General features: G+C 45.7%; 1 protein-coding gene across 4 annotated transcripts in view; it reads left to right on the forward strand.

Moving 5' to 3' along the window:
- ABLIM2 (actin binding LIM protein family member 2) overlaps positions 1-10620 on the forward strand; it is a 235584-nt gene extending 224964 nt beyond the window's left edge. For all 4 annotated transcript variants that reach the window (XM_025195245.1, XM_025195240.1, XM_025195251.1 and 1 more), the window contains one exon: positions 8760-10620. In XM_025195245.1, the coding sequence (XP_025051030.1) occupies positions 8760-8873 (114 nt within the window). In that variant the 3' untranslated portion in view covers positions 8874-10620. The remainder of the gene's footprint in view (positions 1-8759) is intronic.
- Positions 10621-21205: the final 10585 nt, after the last annotated feature.

Consider the following 21205-nt stretch of genomic DNA (forward strand, 5'->3'; position numbering starts at 1 on the left):
TTTCCACCTGCTCTGAGCCACCCGCTCCCTTGGTGACTGGGAGAAGGCACTGGAAGGAGGAACCCACCCTCTTCTGCTGCTACTCCTAGCTGATGCAAGCACAGGGGGAGCCCCAGAGCCTCTCCTGCCATGCTGTAGTGCAGGAAGCAGCTGTGTGGAAGCTGGGCTCAGCTGCAGACAGTGGCAACAATACACAGGTTCCTCCTTCCAGCACCAACTCCCAGCCAGCACGGTTCACCTGCAGGGGATGGGTGAACAGGGACCAAGTACTAGAAAGAGGAACCTGTGTATTACCACCATTGTTTCTGAGCCTGAGGTGCTGAGTGTCCCCCAGGTGAGTCCAACACCCCTTGCAGCCACTACCAACTGCTCCTGACTACAGCATGGCAGGAGCGGCTCTGGAGTTCTCCCCACACCAAGGTCAGTGGGGGACAGTGGCAGCAGTGGCAAAGCGGTATCTCCTTCCTGCACCTGCTCCCTGCATGGCTTCTTGGTGTCTCCTTTTAGCCTGGGGACTCCAGCTATGCCTTTACCCTCATCCTCCCATGGTCTGAGGGGTAGTGTCCTGCACTCCCCTTTAGTAAGTCCTGGATCCACCCATGCTTATGTAATAATTATGTGCACATTTTATCAGTGACCAGTCAGGAGTATTGTAGCGTGTACAGTTTCAAGTTGAACTTTAAATTTCCTGTGTCTTATGCAATTTTTTCCCTAATTGATTATGTCAGTGTAGCCTTTAAATTAGTAGCTGTTTGAAGTAGGACCCCTGTTTGACCCTGTGCTTGGTACAGCACCAGCAATGCTGTCAGTGTACAGTAAATGCCATTTTTCCTTTTCTGAACTGGAAAATATCAGTGATAGACATAAGACCAGTCATCATCCCACTGTGATTTTTAGATTAACAAATGATGGTGAGCAGACATGTAGAATAATAGTAGTCTTATGCTGAAGGTTTTTAAAGGGATCATTTTGTGATTGAAAATGATGAAGACACACAGCAATTCTGATAATGAAGGTCCATCTCTCCAAAAAAATCGGTATACAGTTCTCTAGGGCTAGGGACAGGCATTCAAAAAGCCTGAGCCTGAATTGATTCAATCTTTGCAGGTTAGTCTAACCTGGCTAGGCTCAATCATTTTGTAACTACACAGACATCCCAGAAATGCAGGCACATGCCTGCAGCAGCTCATGCTAGAAGCCAGGGGGTGCAAGAGCAGCCCTCCCACCCCTTCCACAGGGCTGAGATGAGGGGGGCATGGCCAGGCCCCAGCAGGATGAGGGAGGAGTTCCCCCCTACTTGATAACAGAGCATTTATGAGCTCTGTTATCAGCATTTATCACCCCATCAGAAAACAACAGCCTCTCTCATTAGTTCAAACTCTTCTTAAACAAAGAAGGTATGGAGGGACATTACCAGCTGCACTTTGATTAGCTCCAAAAAGCCCTAAGCCAACACTGCTGTCTGCCACAGCACGGATCATAGCCAGCATGTGATCTGCTAGCTAATGGTGAGATGTCTGTGTAAGGCAGAGGGGACGGGGGATCCCTGTTTAAAAGGGTGTGGGGAGGTGAGGGGGAAAACAGGGAAACCAGGCAGACATTGCTGTGCCTGCAAGTCTCTGCCAGAGCTGTAACCAGGTAGCAGAAGGGAGGGGCTAGCCCTACTGTGGAGCGGAGAACCCCGCCCAGTCCAGAGAGCATGCCGGGATGCTTTGGGAGTCTGGTTTAGCTTAAACCAGCAAGGGGTCTGGGACAGACATTAAATGAACTGGTTTGACCTAAGTCAGTTAAGTCTGATACTACATTCAACCAGGTTTATCTCAAACAGTTTCGGCCACATTCAAATCGGTTTATGTGCACTGAACATCTGTTCTGTTACAGGTTTAAACCAGTTTCTGATCACTTAAACTGGTTTATGTGTAATGTCTGTCCCTAGCCTAGGATGTTAATTTACAGCACACAAACTATTCCACCCTAACTCCCACTCTGAATACTATATCTTCATTCATTGTAAATTCATCACCTAGCATACTATGCACTAATTTTTTTGTGTAAACAGAAATAACAAATACATTACAAATAAATTATAGGGCTGACAGTTCTTTCCTCAGTGAAAGCTAAGCCACATACTATTAATAGAGCTTGGTAGGATTTTTAAGCTGCTTTCCCCTAAAGGGATTTCAAAGTCATATCTTGGTCTTATAAAATATATACACACACAAGTTGATATTTCCCCCTCTTCCTTTGTGTAATTTTTAATTTCCTACTTTTGTTTGACTAATGAGGCCAAGTACCACTTTCTTATCAGAGAATTAATTCTATTCAAAATAATTAATGTTCAAATAACTGATGAGGGAGAAAATACACTCTTAGATTTTACTGTGACCCATTCTCCCCAGCTTCACTAATGAAGAGCTGTATGATCAAGAAAGTCCAACAATGGTAAAGATGCAAAACTGTAATCATATGTACGGAGAAAAATAATAATAAAAAATTGCCATAACCTCCCTAAACTTTTTTCCCTTTTTTAGACCCTTCAAATGCTTGTAGACATCTATCATATTTTTTCCTCAAATCATCATTTAGCTGCACGTACACATATTTAGACCATTTAGCTTTGCCTCAATAAATCAAACTGTCCAGCACAATGATTATTCATGTTACCTTTGTCTGAAGTCTTTCTAGGGTGAGATCTTTCAGGGATAATATTTTCTTTAGGACTCAAGGCCTGGTGTTTGTGGAGAGCAGCCCTGACATTGCTTTGGGCAGCAAAGATTGCGTTGGTGTCAAAAGTGGAGACTTAAAGATAAGGAGGCAGTGTTTTCCCAACACGTTACCTGAGCATGGCACTGAGGAACAGACTATGGGACCTGGGAAGCTGTTTTCTCAGTCATTGTGAGAAATAATGGGCAGGTGAAGAAGCAGTAAAGTCAAATTCCCTTCAATTAGGCAACTGAATTGAAAAGCTGGAGTAAGATCATACTTCCTCCCCCTGTCTTCAACTTTTTTGCTAGGTTCTAGCAATACTGGAGTTTTGTAGGTCACACCTGTTGTGCCCCTCGTCACGATCATGCCACATCAGTGTCCTTTCACCAGCACAATATAGGCTTGAACTGTGACAAATAAGCAGCTGGCATCCATAAAGAAAAAATCTACCCAAATAAATGTAACGCCTTTTTATAACATTACAAAACCAGTGCAGGGAATGAAGGTGATGTCATATCTGGATTTGATACATTGATAGCATTGTCTAACATAAATTTGTTTGGATAGGAGGATAGGTGATGCATGGGTAAGTATGTGCCTCCCCTGAGATTGGCCGCCACTGGCTTCTGCAGGCAGTCACTGCTCACACCCACCTCCTCCTTCCACAGCTGGTGGTATCTATGGGCGGTCCCTGCTCACTATCCCCCACCACCACTGACACTGCTGCTGGCAGCTACAGGCAATCCCCACTCGCCGCTGCCAACAGTAATGCCAGTGGCTGCAGGTGGTTGCCACTCACCACCATGGTGCCCCCCCAGTCTCGGCAGGCACCAGTCGTTCATGGATAGGAGCACTAGTTTGTGGGTGGCAAGTTGGCAAATGGTTTGTACAAAGGGCAAAAATAAACAGCAGTGTGCTGAGTTGGACAGGAAAGGGGGCGTTACAGAGTTTAGGTTAGGAATGATCTTTATGTTCATTCTCCTGAATTAGCAGAACGGACGTATGCCGGGTACACTGCTGCGTTGTTACTCCTCATATCCCAAAGGGTAACTTCACCCCAGAGGCCACACCCAGATGAGCAGGTAGGTTGCTGGCCCCAGCCTGCCCTAACCCACCCAATGTAACCTGAGGTGCACCAACAAATGTCCATGCTTGTCTGGACGTGCCCAGAGCATAGCCACTTGTACTGATATATGGCACATCATGGCTACATCCAGACAAGTATGGATGTTTGTTTCCCCAGGGACAAGAAGAAGCAGCACACCTTGTGCCGCTGCTACTTATCCCTGGGGAACACCCATGCCACATACGCTCTGGTGCACGGCAGGTTACCCCAGGTGGGGGAGGGGAGGCTGGCCCCAGCAGCCTTTCCTGGGGTCCTAGGGGCCTTGGGGAGCTGCAGCCATGGCACTCCTGCAGCTGGGAGCCTGGCCAGAAGCCAGAGCGTGGTTCTGGCCAGCCAGGCTCTGGTTTTGGGCAGCATACGCTGCCACCACATGTGCAGCCCCACTTTCTTTTGGTGTGGGGTTTTTTTGACCCCAGGATGTCCCGGGGTCAAACCCCACCCCTGCTTTGCAAGGTAGCAGTGCGGGGCACGCCTGCACGAGCAGTGTGCGATTCCACATACTGTACATCTGCACTCCTTTAGATGCAGCCCATCTGTCCATTTGAGTTTTACTGTGGAGTAAAGGTAGATTAGTCCAGAACACATGTGCCATGTGTCTGCAGCTGAATCCGGCCCAAAGTGTACGCAGAAGTTTATTGACATGAGTTTATATTGTGTGTGCCAGTAAAACAATATGGTTCCAAATTCCTTTAGACCAGGGGTGGCAAAATATGGCCCATGGGCCAGGTCTGGCCCACCAAGGGATTTTGTCTGGCCAGCAGCAGGTCTGATGGTCCCAGCCATCCCAGGCATGGGGGCAGTCTGAACCATAGCCTGTGTGGCTAGTCCTGCCACCCCCAGGCATGCAGCAGGGCTGGGGTGGCATGGTCACCGGACTCACTTCCCAGCATCCCTGGTGGTGGCAGCTCCTGATGACTGCTGCCATGGCCAGACCCAGTCCCACTGTTGGGGCACCCCAGCCATTCTGCCCCACACCCACCGCCAGGGGCAGAACATGTGTGGGCAGAGTGCATGGTTTTGGGCAGGTGGGGAGCAGTGTTCAGGAGCAGGATGGGTGGGCAGGGCTGGGATTATGGGGTGGTGATAACACGGGGCAGAGGCAGAGTCACAATCCACTGCCCACATGGCCCTGCAGTGGCCCCAGCCACTTTCCATATGAGGGACAGAGAGTGCCTTTACCGAGACTAACCAATACCCTAGTGGCTAAGCATTCTGGGAGGATTTACATTTCCTGTGGCTGAGATGACCTAGAACCCAGGCCTCCCATGCACTGGGTACGTGTTGTAACCACAAAACTGACACATAGAAAGTAGGTACTACTAATAGTAGTTTAATGCCAACCATCTGTACTCTAGGTCTCAAGCGAACAGAGGTGCATAAGCTGAAGGGAGAGAAGATCCAGTACACCCCCATGCTTAGTGTTTCTGTTTGCTAGCCCTAGGCGGCTCCCTGGTCAGTGTCCAGAGAATCCAGGACCTCATAAATCTCCCCATTGACCCCCTAGGGAGCTTAGGTGCCTGATCCTGTTTCTTCAGATCACCTTCTTAAGAGTCCAGATGCCAAATTTTTAGGGTGGCCAGAACCTAACCTTTAGGCTCCTAGAAGACAACTCCAGATTTTGCCCTAGAAACCTAAAAGTTAGGCATTACATGACATAGCTCCTATATTGGATCCAGCCCTCAGGGCTAGGTTTTTTGTTGGGGTTTTTTTTTTTAAGTAAATGGTTAATTTTTCACTTCAAAATGATTTCATCTGCTCTGTGTAAACTGTCTAAGGAAATACTTGAAAGTAAATACAGCTGTCTGCTCTATGGACCACTGTACTTGGACATTTTTAGAATGTTGTAAAGATATATCTATGATTCCCTAAAGGAAAAAGCCCTTTGTTTCAATCTCACTCCTGTTGCAATCTATTACATATATTTAGAAGAAAAAATGACAACATTTGGAACTTCTCTTTCCTTTTTGTATGCGGCTACAGTTAGCAGCTAACTTAAACACCATTCAAAACACTGAACAAATACAAAGTACAAAAACAAAGGCATTCCAGCTTCACGTAAAAGTGTGAAGAATCTGTCAATATACTGGAAAGAGGAACTTTCGCTGACAGTTTCTGAGTTTGAAAAAGAGGGCGGTCTCTCCCCAATCTGAATCTTGTCCTAGAATCGTGATCCGGTCCTGTGTTGAAAGAATTCTCTAAGCATAACTTCAACAGATTACTGGGTCAAAGACATGTTTTACAAATATAGCCATGAAAAAAAAATGTATTTGGATGAGCAAAAGGTATCTCGTTTCATTTCGTCTTTGGTGGCTTTGGGTGTGGTTTCAGATGTTGTCCCTCATAAGGGAAGTGATGAAAATGTCTGTACTTTAAACTGTCTAAGAAAATTAGAAGGCATGAACCACAAGGGCAGGTACCAAGAGAATGGCTAAAGCAGGGGTGGGCAATTATTTGGGCCTGTGGGCCATATAGGGAGTTTTAGTAAACTATTGTGAGTCGGATCAGCACCCCTCTGTCCCTACCCCCCACCCTTTGCAACAGCTCACCAAAATTCCCTAACTAAATCTGCTCTGTGGTGGGCCAGGTGGCTGGGAATGGGGCCACGGGCAGGTGGGAAGTGGCATCTGGGAGCAGGATGGGTGAGCAGGTGGGGCCAGGGCTGGGATTGCAAGGCAGTGACAGCATGGGAACGGCCTGGGGGCAGAGCTGTGATCTGCTTCCCATACAGCCTTGCAACAGGAGCTGGTTCCATGGGCTGGGAGCAGATTGTGGCTCTGCCCCAGGCCCCAGCCCCATGCTGTCACTGCCTAGTGATCCTGGGGTCTTTGTGAGGACCGGCCAGGACTTGCACGGGCAGGGTGTGTGACCAGACAGATGGGATGGGGCTGTAGGCAGGCAGGGAGTTGCACCCAGGGCTGGGTGCAGGACAAACAAAGCTGAAAGTCAGGAGGAAGAAAGCAAACAATTGAGAGCCTGATTCCATATACTACAGGTTAGGACATGTGGCTGAGCGTGGGTTGAGTTCCTGTCTCTGCTCCTAAAAGGGATTTAATTTTTTAATCCAGTGGTTATCTAACGTAAGTGCACAAACATTCCCAGGAGATTGCCCTAAGCACCTGATTACAGGTTAGGATGGGTAGGAGAAAAGGGTACCTTCCACCTCCACTGCTGGAGCTGTGCCTCTTTGCTGAAAGGAATGTAAGATCCATGCAGTCAGAAAGAGGGAACCCTGGCGCTATGGCTAGTGTTGAGGACACTTGTCTGAGAAGGAAAGGTCTGGGTCCTTCTTGCTGAACCTGGATGTGCTTCTGTTTTGTTCCTGGGACAACCTAAAATGTTTACCAGTCTGGGAACTGGATCCCAAGAGTCCCCTCTCAACTGAGTGCCTAACCGCTAAGCTATACTGTTCTACTTGTTGTACACACACTGTCTCCCTGCCTCAAGAATCTTACATTCGTCCCAGCACAGTGGCCCAGCTTCTTCAACAGGAGAAAGCAGCTACTACAGCATTTTGTGAGGGTCTAGAGCAGCAGTCAGCAACCTCTTTAGGCTGAATGACCCAGTTCAGGTCAGGGCAGATAGGCAAGCAGACAAGCAGCTGCTAGGACCCATCCACTGTTGCTGCTTCTCCCCATGGCAGCATAGGGAAAGTGCCCACTGCTGCCACTTCTTCCTACGGCAGCACAGGCAAAGCTACCATCTCCTCTGCTTATTCCTGCAGCAGCACAAGGAAGTGACCATTGCTGACACCCTGCCACTAAAGCCACGTTTGCAGGCCAGATCAAATGGCTTCATGGGCTCTGGGATGCCAGCCCCTGGTCTGGAGGGTAATCAGAACATGCAAAATAGCATACTTGGATTCTATCCAGCCTTTGACTCTTTGACCTTGAAAGGCTTCTGGTTTTGAAAACCTTTGTTTTTGGCAGCTCAGTACCGCAGGACTGATTTGCAGAGCTGCTGAGCCCCTAAGCTTGAACTAACCGCGGTGGAACTCACGGGCACCGAATCTGTGAAAATTGAGCTCCACTTGGTTACTCAAACGAAGTCTTTTTTGAAACAGGCAATTTGTCGTTTTTGATGATTCACTTGATTATATCAGTTTTAGATGGTATAATCTCTGCCTAACTGAAGCTGTGAACCCTGCTGGATAATTGTAAAGTGCTTTGTGGGAGATTAGCCCATGTTAGTTAATGGATAATTAAAATAATCAGGTGCATTTATCATTTTATAAAATGTATTTATTCTTCACAGTCTTTTCTGTTAATATAATTATTAGGTATTAGGCATAATTTTATCATATAGATCGCTTATCCTACTCCAATGAGAAGTCTTTATTTTTATAATTCTCTTTTTCACTCCCTCTCTCAAGTTATACTGAATAATCTAGAACATCAAATAAAAGCACATTTCCTGCCATTTCAAATTAACATTATCTAGTATATCACTGTGATATAATTTTATGCCTACTGATAAGCACATTTTGCATGTAAGAGCTTTAGCAGCATGATCTCTACTTTGTTATGAGGCTGCTATCATGATGTCTACTGGACTCATTAAATATCAAAAAGAAACAAATCCACCTCTGAAATTACATTCTTATCAGTCTTTCAGTTTCAGAATGGCTTAAATTGGTCCTGGTGTGTTCTGACAGCAGGTATTATGTGTGAGGAACAATATCTCCTTCCCAAAGACCGGAGCTTCTTTATTGAAAATGTTCTCTTTTTGTACAAATAAGCCATTGCTATCAATAAGCTCATTTCTCAGGTGCTCTTACTTTATTTGGTTTAGATTCTTTTCCAGAACCATATTGGGAATTTGAATATAAACCCTAATGCATTATACTGTAGTGTGGGTTAAAAAACAGAAGAGAGAGAAAGATACTTGTTTATGGAAGCACTTACAATGCCTTTGTATTTTCATTTTCAAGAGGCACTTGTCCCCTGATGAGTTCCAGGAAGTCTTCAAAATGAGCATTGAAGAATTTGATCGTCTGGCACTTTGGAAGCGGAATGACCTAAAGAAAAAAGCTTTGCTTTTCTAACCTCTCTCAGACAAAATACATGCTTACTCAAAACAAAAATAGTCTTGCCAGAACTATCATATGCACTTGCTGTTGAACCATCGTCCAGCTTTGTTGTGTTTAGTGTGTGTGTGGGGGGGAACAAATGAAAAAGATTATACGGCAATGCATTGGAATAGGGATACTTTGCTAATCTTGCATGACCAGCTGGTTCTGTCAGTAACTCCTGGTCCTAGGCAGTTTACAACGTATAAAAATCTAGCTTTAAATTAATTGTTGCTTGCAGTTATTGTTTGATGCAAAGAAATTTCAGATGGGAATAGAAGGACATGTCACTGAGGTGAAAGAAATCCATCTAGCATTTTGTTTCACTGAATTTTACAAAAATCCAGTGAATGAATGAACATTGAGTTCTTACAGGGGGGAAAGCATTAAAAATGTGGTAAAGGCCAAAGAAAAGCATGTCAGCAAGTAAATACTGCAATGTTTTGTGTGATACTTTATAGGAAAGGAAGCAAAACAATGAAAGCACCTTAAATCTAGCTCTTATACACTAGCTGCAAGCTATTCTTTAAATGGCCACGTCGTATGCTTGGCACCCTGAGCGCACTCCAAGAAGCATGCCCAAGACAGCGCGCTTGAGGATGGTTCTGGGTTCATGCTCTGCTAAACTGGCTACACTGCATTTCCAGTCCTTACTGCACAGTGAGTGGGAGCCTGCTTCTTGGCCGTGCTAGCAGGGCAGGGTGGACATGCCCTAAATTGAAATTCACTATCTTTAAAGACAACACCAGAGTTTTTATTTTATTAAAAATAGATTGTGATGTAATACAGCCATGATTAAATATGTATAAAGAAACTGTCTAAAAAGTTAATGTCCCATTCATCAGGAAAACAAAAGCCTTATACAAAACTGGTTCAAAGGTATATTGTGCCAGTCACCTGTATTTTTCCTATTTTTTTTTTACATTTCATGCTGATACAAAAACCATGCAATCTTAATTCTATATGGATATGTCTGCCTATAACTTACTATCAGTTTGTAACTATGTTCTAGGGTAAAGGCATAATTATTTCCTCCACTCCTTGGCTTAATGTTTTAAGCCTTATAAAATATGATGGCATTTAGGTAGCTGTGGATTAACATTTCAGCATAAAATGTAACAAAAAATGCTTAGTGTGCTCTATCAATAATATATAAAATTGTAACCAAATATAACTTTTATAAAAGCCCTCATGCATTAATATCTGCATGTTTCTGTACAAATCAAATAAAAAACTATATAATATTGGTGCAGTACCTTTCAACTTTATCTTTAACAGGCAAAGTTAACAAAATCTAAGTAGTTGAGATGAACATTAGACCTTAAGATCTCTTCTTGCTGAAAGATAATATTAAATTTAATACATTCATGTAGTTCAAGTATGGTTGATAATGAAGAATGTATTAAAGTGAATTGCTAGTTTTATGTGATACTAAAAGAGAATTACAAAAAAGTACATTTTTCAACCATATGTCAGTGTTCTGCATTTTTACTGCCTTGAATGTTTGTACTCACCTTCTCATCACTTTGTCTTTTTGCATTTCTTTAAAGTAACTGGTTAATATATGCACTGCTACATACTAGTTCAACTGGTCCAGCGTTGAGAAATTGTAACGTTGAACATGCCTTCTTCCAATTAACATTGATAATCCATGCTGTTGGAAATAAATATTTTCTCATGATCTAAATGTTTTGTCTGATAATACAAATGTTTAGAAAAATAATTAAAAGGAAAACATAAAAACAAAACCTGTACTAATCATTTTCTCACACACAATTTCAGGTTGATGTGTTGCTGTGGGTATGATCCTTCCATGATACTGATATTTAGCTCCCATTAAACCTACTGGCTTTTATGTCCACATCTAAGGAGAGATGATACCCCCTAATATTCAACACAGAACTGAATTTTGCCTTTGGTTGTGGACATGTTGTTCCTGCTTAAGTCAATAGAAACTACAGATTTGTACCTAGGAGCAGAATTTGATGCACTAGGCAAAATTCACCACTCTTCAGAAAGATCACCAAGCCCTGTGATGCTCTTAAAATAGGTATTGAGTGGTACTTTAATAGTGCGGGAGCCTCCCAGGGGAATGTTCACCTACAGTAAATAATATAAGCTATTCTGTTGTATTGCCCTGTCATGACATTGATACATTTCCATTGTTCCAGCAGGCCACACAACTCAGTACACACAGATATTCTGTGTGCTGGATGGTTATGCTCTCCATTTGTAATGATTCTTTCACAATCATAACCAAAATGTTTTTGACATTTGAAAACCTTTCTGTACTCAGGCCAGATCCTTGCCTCTTGAGGCTCTTTTTGTGAAAGTGTGCAATTTCAGTGATTGTGTGCTCAGCACGAATGCAGCCGAACTTGATGAGCTGTTCTCTGCTTTCAGATGGTACATATTGGTGGCTTTGTCTGGACTGAAAATCTGTCTTTACATTATGTTGCCTAGATTTTGCTCTTACATGGTTATTTATTTACACGTGGAATCTGATTCTCAATTATACCAAGGCCATTTAACATCATTGTGGCAGCATGTAAGAGGCTTAAAACGTTGGCATACTGTATTTACTCAATTCTAAGGCAAGGTTTGTTTCCCCATTTAGCACTTTGGAATCAAATACTAGGCAGTGGGGCGGGGGGCAGGCAGCTGGTCTGGCTCTGGCTCTGGCTCCAGGCCCAGCTTGGTGCCAGAGCCACTGCCACAACTGCAGCCTGCACTAACTGCCTCTCCCCCACCAGCCACAAGCCTCCTATCCCTCCCTCCCCCATCTCCCCCTTTGCTCCTTTTCCCCTGTCTCCCCCTCCACCACACCACTCACCCTTGATCCAGTGCTGGGAGGCTGTGTTTTTCCCCGCTGCAGCCTGGAGCATAGAGCACAGTCCCAGCCCAGCCCTATAGCTGTGGTTCTGGCTCAGTGCTGGAGCAAAGGGACGGGGGGAATAAGTCAATGGGAGGGGGGTGAGGCCAAAGGCTGTGGGGAAGGGGAGTGATAGGAGGAGGGGTGGCTGAAGCTGTGGGTTGGCAGAAATGGCACAGGGAGGAAATATGGGGAGAAGCAGGGTCCCAAGACTGCAGGAGGCCAGGGGAAGAGGCAGGGGAGAGGCTTCAAGATGGAAGCCATAAATGGGGGAATGACGGGGGGCTGGGACAGGCAACAGGGGCAAGCCAAGTAAGGAAGCCAAAATCAGGTGTCACAGATCACACTGGGGCCGGGTGGCCATAGTTTATGCCAGGACCAGAGTCAGAAATGGGACAGGGTCAGGAGCTGAGTTGGAGTCAAGAGGAAACCAAGCTTCCATGTCATGGATACCAGGAAAACCAGAACGGGCACCCCAGAGTAGGGACTACACTGAGATCAGGATTTTTATTTTTTTCTTGCAAAAAAATAAATAAATGTGTGTGCATGCATGTGTCTTTGTGTGTAGTGGCTGGTTTGGTTCACTTGACAGGCCATAGCACACATACATTGTTACAACCTCAGATTCCTGTCACAGTAATCACACCCACACTCCTGTTTGCATCTCCTTATCCGTTACAGTTGTGCTGGCCTGCCTCTCTTCTGTCTATCTCCCCTACCCTTTTCCTCCCCCGCACCCCTCCCCCATTCCACTCCTTAGTCCTTAGCCTGTGTCTTTATTCTGTGTCATCATTGTCATTGTCTTTTTCTTTTCCATTGTTCTTCTCACTTATCCCTTCTTCTTTGCTGTCTCTGTCTTCTTCCTCATCATTGTTATCATCACTGCTATCTTCCTTGGGGGAGTTGTTCTTAGAGCCTAGAGACAGACATTACAAAAGCCTGAGTCTGAATTGATTCAATCTTTGCAGGTTAGTCTAACCTGCCTAGGTTGAACTGGTTTGCAAGTGCACAGACATTCCCTCTGGACTAAGCACATGCAGGCACATGCTTGCAGTGACTCAGGCTAGAAGCTGGGGGGCACTAGAGCAGCCCCCCTTTCCCTTCCATAGTGCTGAGCTGAGGTGGGGCATGGCCAGGCCCCATCAGGATGCTCTGATTAGGGAAGGGTATAAACCCCCACCCTGCCTGCACAGTCCCAGGGTTTTCGTAGCTCAGTGCTCAAGGCTCGGGACTATTGCCAGACCCCAGCCTCCCTCTAGCACTCTGAGGCAAAGGCAGGTGTTCAGTGCATGCATCTGTTGATGATACAGAGCTTTACAATCTCCTTCTCCCTGCTTCTTCATACTGTCTGCAGCAAATCTGACAGGCAAGGGAGCCAGGATGGAGCTGATAACACAGGATTTAGCAGCCCATCAAGAAAACAAAAGCTTCTCTCATTAGTTCAACCACTTCTTAAACAGCATTTTCCAAGGAAGGAACTAAGGGACATTACCAGCTGATCTATTGATTAGCTCCAAAAAGCCCTAAGCAGACACTGTCCTGTCTGCCTTTGTCCTGTCCCAGTGAAATTGGAGACACGCATACACACACACCCCTCAGCATTAGCTAGCATACTACCTGCCTAGGGTCCGTGGGGCTGGGGTCTGCTTGAGCAGCGAGTGGGGAAGGGGGGGGGGCAGGTGGAAGCCAAGCAGATCCTGCTGTGGCTGGAGTCTCCCTGGGGCCAGGGAGGAGAGAGGTGGGGCCAGCCCTGTTCTCTGGAGCAGACAGCCCAGCCCAGCCCAGCCCAGGGCTGCAAAGCGTCTGGGATGCTGGGGAACTCTGGTTTTAAGTTAAGGGGTCTGGGACAGACATAAAGTGGTTTGACCCAAATCAATTAAGTCTGATACTACATTCAACCAGGTTTATCTTAAACCAGTTTCAGCCATTTTGAAATTGGTTTATGTGCACTGAACTTATGTTCTGTTACAGGTTTAAACCAGTTTCTGATCACTTAAACCAGTTTATGTGTAATGTCTGTCCCTAGCTGAACAGTCTGTGCCAGTCACTTCTCTTCCAAATCATTTCTGACATCTCCTCAAAACAGTCTTCTACCGTCTTTTGGTAGTATGCCTGCAGCTCACTCAGTCCCGTTTTTACACAGTCCTCAACTGAAAGGTTTGTGTGCCTATACCTGAGTACATTATTAGTCTTCCATAGGGTGCTCCTGATGCAAGAAATGAACTGGTTGAAGTGGGTTGATGGGGTTGCCTGTTGTCTGGTCAGGTGCCCAGACAGTGCCACCTCTCTGGTCATGGTATTGACACCTGTCACCATCCAGAGGAGCAGTCTTACCCTCCTCCACACCTCTTTGGTGTATAGGCAGTAGCCAAGGAGGTGGTTGATTGTTTACATCTTCCTTGAATAAGGTTCAGTTTGGTGGACCTTTCTGCCCTTCTCTGTTTCTCAGTGCCCATGCAGGGATCAGGATAGTCTAGAAGATCACCAGAAGACTTGGTGTGCAGACCATTCTGTGCTGTCCATCCTTCTGGTTTTAATGCTGTGCTGCTAGTACTGAAGCCAGTGGTTGAATTCCAGAGGGAACTGGATCAGTGACTCATCACTTTAAACTTTAGATTTAAATTATATATCTCAGATGGACCATCATCTCATGTATGCCATGCTAGAGCCAGTTTATTTTACCATAAAGGTTTTTAGGGTAAATGGATACTGTGACATTTTGTGCTCTGCTTGGAAACAATGAGGCATACTGGAGCACCATATAAGAAGTCAGACAAACCTCTCTGTAACAGGACAGTCTGCCCTTTTAAGAGCGTGCAGACAGCCTATGCTAGAGCCCCAGCTGCAGGCGATTAGCAACTCAAGAGGTGCATCTACATGTTCATTAATGCTCAGAAGTTACACATTTAGTTTAGTACTTGTTTAATGAAGTACTAACTAAATGTGCAGTAGCTACAGTGATTGCACAGTAGCACCGATGCACAGTGTTTTTTGTGATGCTTACTTCACAGTAGCTTAACAATACTGCTCTGTAGTGTATTGGCATGGTTTTTGACTGGCACACTACTGTGCAGTGTTATTAGGCTGCTGAGCAGTAAACATCTCATGTAGACGTGTCCAAGGAGTACCTGCAGACAATTAAAAATCCCAAAGGAAGAGCAGAGAACTCCAGCTAGGGAGAAGAAACAGTCCATAAGTAGGAGACCCTGCAAGCTTGACTCTAGGAAGGAGCCAGAGCAAAAGGGCATGTCCTGTGACTCCAAGAAGGATTATCAGTTTTTATTTGCTGATTTGCTTGTTTTCTGAGTAAGGACTGTGTTCACATTTTAAAAAGTCTGGCTGAAGAGTCCTCTCAGGGCAAAACCAGGCTGTGGAAAGGCAACAGTCTCACTAATCAGCTTACATCCTCACTACCATTTTCAGGTGTCATAGGGGGATGAATGACTTAACTTCCTGCCATAGGCTTGCTGTAATATTTTTTTTAACCTCTGGTATTATGGAGAGCTTCAAGGACTGAAACTAAGCTGTAGGTTACAGAAGAGAGTTGTAGGATGCTACCTGGAGTCCAGTAACCTTCAAACACAATGGATTCAGGTGTGTGTAATGATCAATGCCAAAAGACATGATTTCTACTTATTCACATGAGCACTATGAGGAATATACAGCTGAGCTTTTCCAAGTCATACCACTTCACCCTATTCACTTCCTCAACTGATTATGATAGGGAAGCTATTCTATTACTTACAGATAATATATGTAGTAGTGACTTAGCTGAGCCCTGTACCTACCAGGGTGATGGCTGCTAGGGTGCTCCACAAGCAGCAGGATCACAGCCAGATGGGCAGGAAAACGGCAAGCCTGAGAAATGCCAGAACCCCCCACCGCTTTCCTGTTTCTGGGGTGGGACAGGCAGCTGGTAGGGAGTGGATACATCATTGGCCCCTTGTCTGGGGCAGAATGAAAGCTGGAGTCCAAGCCTCAGGCCAGCCCAGAACTTCTGGGATAAAAGGAAAGACCCAGAGGAGGGGGAATACTGGCACTGGCCTATGCCATGTTTCCCCACCAAAATGACAGATCCAGAACTAGGACCAATGGCTTACCATCTCTACAAGAGAAACCCTGACTGTCGCACAGTGGACAAACATCAGGTATGGATAGGGACCACCCAGTGGTTCATCACACCGGTGGCCCCCAGATATTCAAAGGGCTCAGCTCCAGACAGGTCAGCCCAACTGGACTTGACTCATATAAAGAGGAAGGATAGGCCTGAATGAGCCCACTTGCCTCAGGACCAGCAACTGAGGTGTACTGGTGGGCCAACAAGAAGCCTCAAGTAAGCACACCCACAATCTCCTATGTTATAGTTATGTATTTGTTTTTCTCCGTTGCGGACATGTACACTGGATGAGTGAAGCCAGACACATGAATGAAATAGGCACCCAGACCAGTTACCAACAACACCCGAGAGGAAAGGGGTGGGGTATAGGGGAGGCAGAGTCCCAAAGAAGACTACTCATTGGGACCCACACCATTGCAGCTAACCCCAAAGCAGCAGGTACCACCTCCTGAGAACTTCCTTTAGTAACACCAAGTTGTGGTGGGCAAGATATAGAAACAAAGGGGGAAGCAGATGCCTGCAGAGCAAGCAGTACCTGGGCCACACCCCAGTAACACAACTTGGCCAGGGTCCTCCTATAATATAATTTTCGGCAGCAAATGGAAGATGAGATTTTATTTTATATTTTTTAAAGGATAGTACTGCTAGGTTTAAAGTGCATCATTAACTCTTTACTTTTTACATATCAGAACCTCCACCTCTTTCCACCCCCCTTCATAATACCAAGATGACCTTCTCTTTTAACCAGTCCATCACTCCCCAGGGGCAGAACAAAGTGGCTCAGTGCTCTATACACCTTCCCACCCACATGTAGAGAACTCCTACATTTAGTAATATGTGAACTTCTTGAAACTCATCGTTGCAAATATCTGCACATTCATATCACATAAAGCCAGCAAATCTTAAATTGATGCTTGCAAGTGGCAGTAAGTTTCATTTCCTTTTGACGCCAGGTGATCTGGCATATATCTCTATATATAAAGGGCTTAGTCCATCTGTCTGTGTCTGTCTGTCTGTTCGTAATGCTCTTGGAGGGTGTGGCTGGCAGTGGGGAGTGGCTCCAGCCAGCGCTGCATCAAGAATGCCTGTCAAGGATGACATGTGGGGTGGGCAGGGACGAAGCGCTGCCACCCACTCCCCCATGCTACAGCTGCCTCCCGGAGGAGGAGGGTGGCATGGGGCTGGATGCGGAGTGGAGGGGATGGCACAGGGCCAGATGTGGAGCGGGGGGTGGCGTGGGGCTGGATGTGGAGGGGGGGTGGCATGCAGCGCTGGGTGGCAGTACACTGCCCCCCCCCCCTACTCTGCCCCCCCCCCTGTTCTTTATGGGCAATTCACTAGCGCATGTGTGTGTATATATGTACAGTAAAAGTTTTGTTATCCAGCACGAGTGGGGTAAGGTGTGTGTGTGTGTGTGGTGGGGGAGGGGGGGGTGCTGGTTATCTAAAAATTCTGGTTATATTAGAGTTATACCCTGAGCAGCCAGGATTGCAGCCGGTCCAGCAGGCAGGTAAGTTTCTTTCAATCAACTTTCTTTTATCTGTGGGGTTGGGCTCTGCTCCCTGCTGCTGCACCTCGCTGCCACTGCTTCAAAAGCGGCACAGTGTTACATGGGGCCATGTGTGTCCTGCTGTTGGGCAGGCCTGACAGTGAAGCGGGCCAGTCCCAGTGCCCAGTGCCACCGCTGCCCACCAGAAGCGTGGCCACCCCCGCAGGGAAGAGCCCGGCGCTGCCTCAGCCCCAGCCTGCAGTGGCAGCCTCCCCCATGCAGATCTATTAAATTCTGGTTAATAAAGTATTCCAGTTAGTAAAATGTCGGTTAACACAGCTTTTACTGTGTGTATGTATGTATAAAATATTTTATTCCCTTAAACCATTTTTACTTTGATTCCTTGTGCTCTGACATTTATAACCATTTCTCAGTTAGACAAATTGAATATTATGTGTTACTTTGGCAGGTTTCATTCTTTTTTGCTCTTAAATGAGAATGTTGCACAGTACCTCAGGCAGGTCAGCTACACAGAAGTTTTCACAGGAATTTCTCTATTGGCTCAGACCCAATGTCTACCCAGCCCAACAGCTACTATAGAATGAGGTTTAAGGCAGCATTTCTCAACCTATGGATTGCAACTCAGAAGTGGGTTGCAAGAATATTTGAAAGGGCTGCAAACAAACATTAAAAATGGATTCTCCTTTAAAGAAAAAGAAGTGGGAAACCATAGCTTCTCCCTTGCAGGCTGACAGAGTTCCAGCCTGCAAGGTGCTGCTTAGGGTCCCCCCTGCCCCAGACACTCCCCACCCTGCCCCAAACATCCACTCCCTGCCCCACACACTGGGAGGCTGAGGCCTGGGGGCAACAGGTTGGGGGTGAGGGGCACTGGGTCAGGACTGGTCACTGATGATTACAAATGGGTCATGGTACAAAAAAGTATTGAGAACCGCTGATCTAAGGAACCAACAGAAGCTTAAAATAGAATAAACTTCCCCCTCCCTGCTGATCTCATCCTAATCTCCAAAGGTTAAAAATTGATATAAGTCCCAAAGCATGAGGTTTAACATCATTTTTGCAATGTATATTTTCATTTGTTTTCATTGGTTATGGTAAGTCTATCCTTGATACCAACACAAATACCCACTCTCTGCTTTCATCTTGTAAAATTCTAAGCCACAATGACTAACTGTGACAAAACACAGTGTGAGAGAAATCAGTTCCTTCCTTCCTTTATTGTTTTTCAGCATCCAATGCTTTACTTTCATTTAATTCCCTTGCATTCTTGTCTTATTATACATAAGTTCCTGGTCCACTTTCTCCAGTATCATTTATTTTCATCTACTTATTTATCACATCCTGTTATTCATCTCCTAAAGAAAGCAGTCCCAGCCTTTGCACCCTTAGGGTTTGGACAGATGTAATGCTTAGACCATTCTAATTACACTTTAAACCCCAAGAGTCTAGGCATGCAGGTCACTGGAACATTTCAAAAACACACTGGGAAAATCAAGTACTAATTTGAGCTGGTCCACCTTGAACGGGTTCAGTGTAGATGCAGGGCTGTTTGTGCATGGTGTCTGGTCACTCCTCCAGAGATCCCAGACTACACTGCTCCTTCCTTTTTTCCCCCCTCAAATGTATGCTGGGCAATGGGGCTGTTCTGGGATGCAGGCAGGACTCTACTGCCCAAAGATCTAGTGCAGGAATCAGCAGCATTTTTAGGCAGAGTGCCAAAAACTCCAGCAACCTGGACTTGTAAGATGTTGGTGTGCCAGGGGCAGATGGTGGGGGAGCTACAAGGGACCCAATCCTTGTTGTGGCAGCACAGCCCCAACCTCTTCCCTGCTGTCCACCCCGAGGCATGCATGCCAAGCAAAATGCCTTTGTGTACCATGCTCTGGCACCCATGCCGGGGGTTGCCTACCCCTGACCTTTTGCCTATGGGTGGGGAAGCAAAAAGGATCTGTATCAGTTTCACTTTCCTGCAAGGGGACCCTGACAGGCATCCTGTTCCATTATGTGCCTATTGTGCAATGGCTCTTTCCTTCCCCCCGCCCCCATAAATGCACACTTAACAACGGACAAGTATTTACTGTTACAGGCACCACCACCTACCCACCACAAGCAGGGAGTCACCCAGCACCTGACAACCCTTGCTCCCTCCACCATGCTCCTGCCCCAAAAGAGCCTGGGACCACTACCCTAAGTGGGGTCCATTTCCAGTGATGGGGTCCAGGCTGTTTCCCCAACAGCCCTGTGCACTCCCTAACTTGCCTAACCATATGGATTTTAGTAAAGTTTAACAGTTTGCCTTATTAAACAGTCTTTTTTATTAGTATCATTCATTTATTGCAGTGCTTTCTGGGTAGTCTATTTTAAAATGCACCAGGCAAAAATGGAAACGCATTTGATGCCATAAAGGAAGTTAGATAAAAAGTAAGGGATTTTGTAGAACAATATGGATTAAAATAAATTAGACTAGAACCAAACAGAACTAAAATTAGATGTTCTTCCCATTTAAATTAGAGTTTTACTATTGACTTCAGTGGGAACAAAATCATACCTTAAATTGGACTGATTTGGTGAATCGTACCTAATAGAAGGTAACTTGTGCTTTTTTCCTAGATTCTATAAAACAAATGTAATAGTTTAATCCAGGGGTGCTCCACCCAGGGCATCCAGCCCGCAGGGCTCCCCACTGGTCCAAAAATTTAGAAGAGGGGGAGTGGTGGCAGCATTAATTGCCAGCCTTTGTGTACCATGCTCTGGCACCCATGCCGGGGGTTGCCTACCCCTGACCTTTTGCCTATGGGTGGGGAAGCAAAAAGGATCTGTATCAGTTTCACTTTCCTGCAAGGGGACCCTGACAGGCATCCTGTTCCATTATGTGCCTATTGTGCAATGGCTCTTTCCTTCCCCCCGCCCCCATAAATGCACACTTAACAACGGACAAGTATTTACTGTTACAGGCACCACCACCTACCCACCACAAGCAGGGAGTCACCCAGCACCTGACAACCCTTGCTCCCTCCACCATGCTCCTGCCCCAAAAGAGCCTGGGACCACTACCCTAAGTGGGGTCCATTTCCAGTGATGGGGTCCAGGCTGTTTCCCCAACAGCCCTGTGCACTCCCTAACTTGCCTAACCATATGGATTTTAGTAAAGTTTAACAGTTTGCCTTATTAAACAGTCTTTTTTATTAGTATCATTCATTTATTGCAGTGCTTTCTGGGTAGTCTATTTTAAAATGCACCAGGCAAAAATGGAAACGCATTTGATGCCATAAAGGAAGTTAGATAAAAAGTAAGGGATTTTGTAGAACAATATGGATTAAAATAAATTAGACTAGAACCAAACAGAACTAAAATTAGATGTTCTTCCCATTTAAATTAGAGTTTTACTATTGACTTCAGTGGGAACAAAATCATACCTTAAATTGGACTGATTTGGTGAATCGTACCTAATAGAAGGTAACTTGTGCTTTTTTCCTAGATTCTATAAAACAAATGTAATAGTTTAATCCAGGGGTGCTCCACCCAGGGCATCCAGCCCGCAGGGCTCCCCACTGGTCCAAAAATTTAGAAGAGGGGGAGTGGTGGCAGCATTAATTGCCACTCCCCTGCTTCCAAATTTCTGGATCTATAGGGAGCCATGAGGGCTGTATAGGATGGCCCAGCTGCTAGATCAAGCACACAGGGCCAAAGCAGCACAGGGCCTTATCTGGACACACAGAGCTTGAGCTGAGGTGGTACAGAGACCTATCCAGGCATGCAGAGCTGAGCCAAGGCAGCATGGAGCCTAATCCAAATGCACAGGGCCAGGGAGA

This window comes from Alligator sinensis, unplaced genomic scaffold (genome assembly GCF_000455745.1).
Source record: "Alligator sinensis unplaced genomic scaffold, ASM45574v1 scaffold421_1, whole genome shotgun sequence".
NCBI classification, from domain to species: domain Eukaryota; kingdom Metazoa; phylum Chordata; order Crocodylia; family Alligatoridae; genus Alligator; species Alligator sinensis.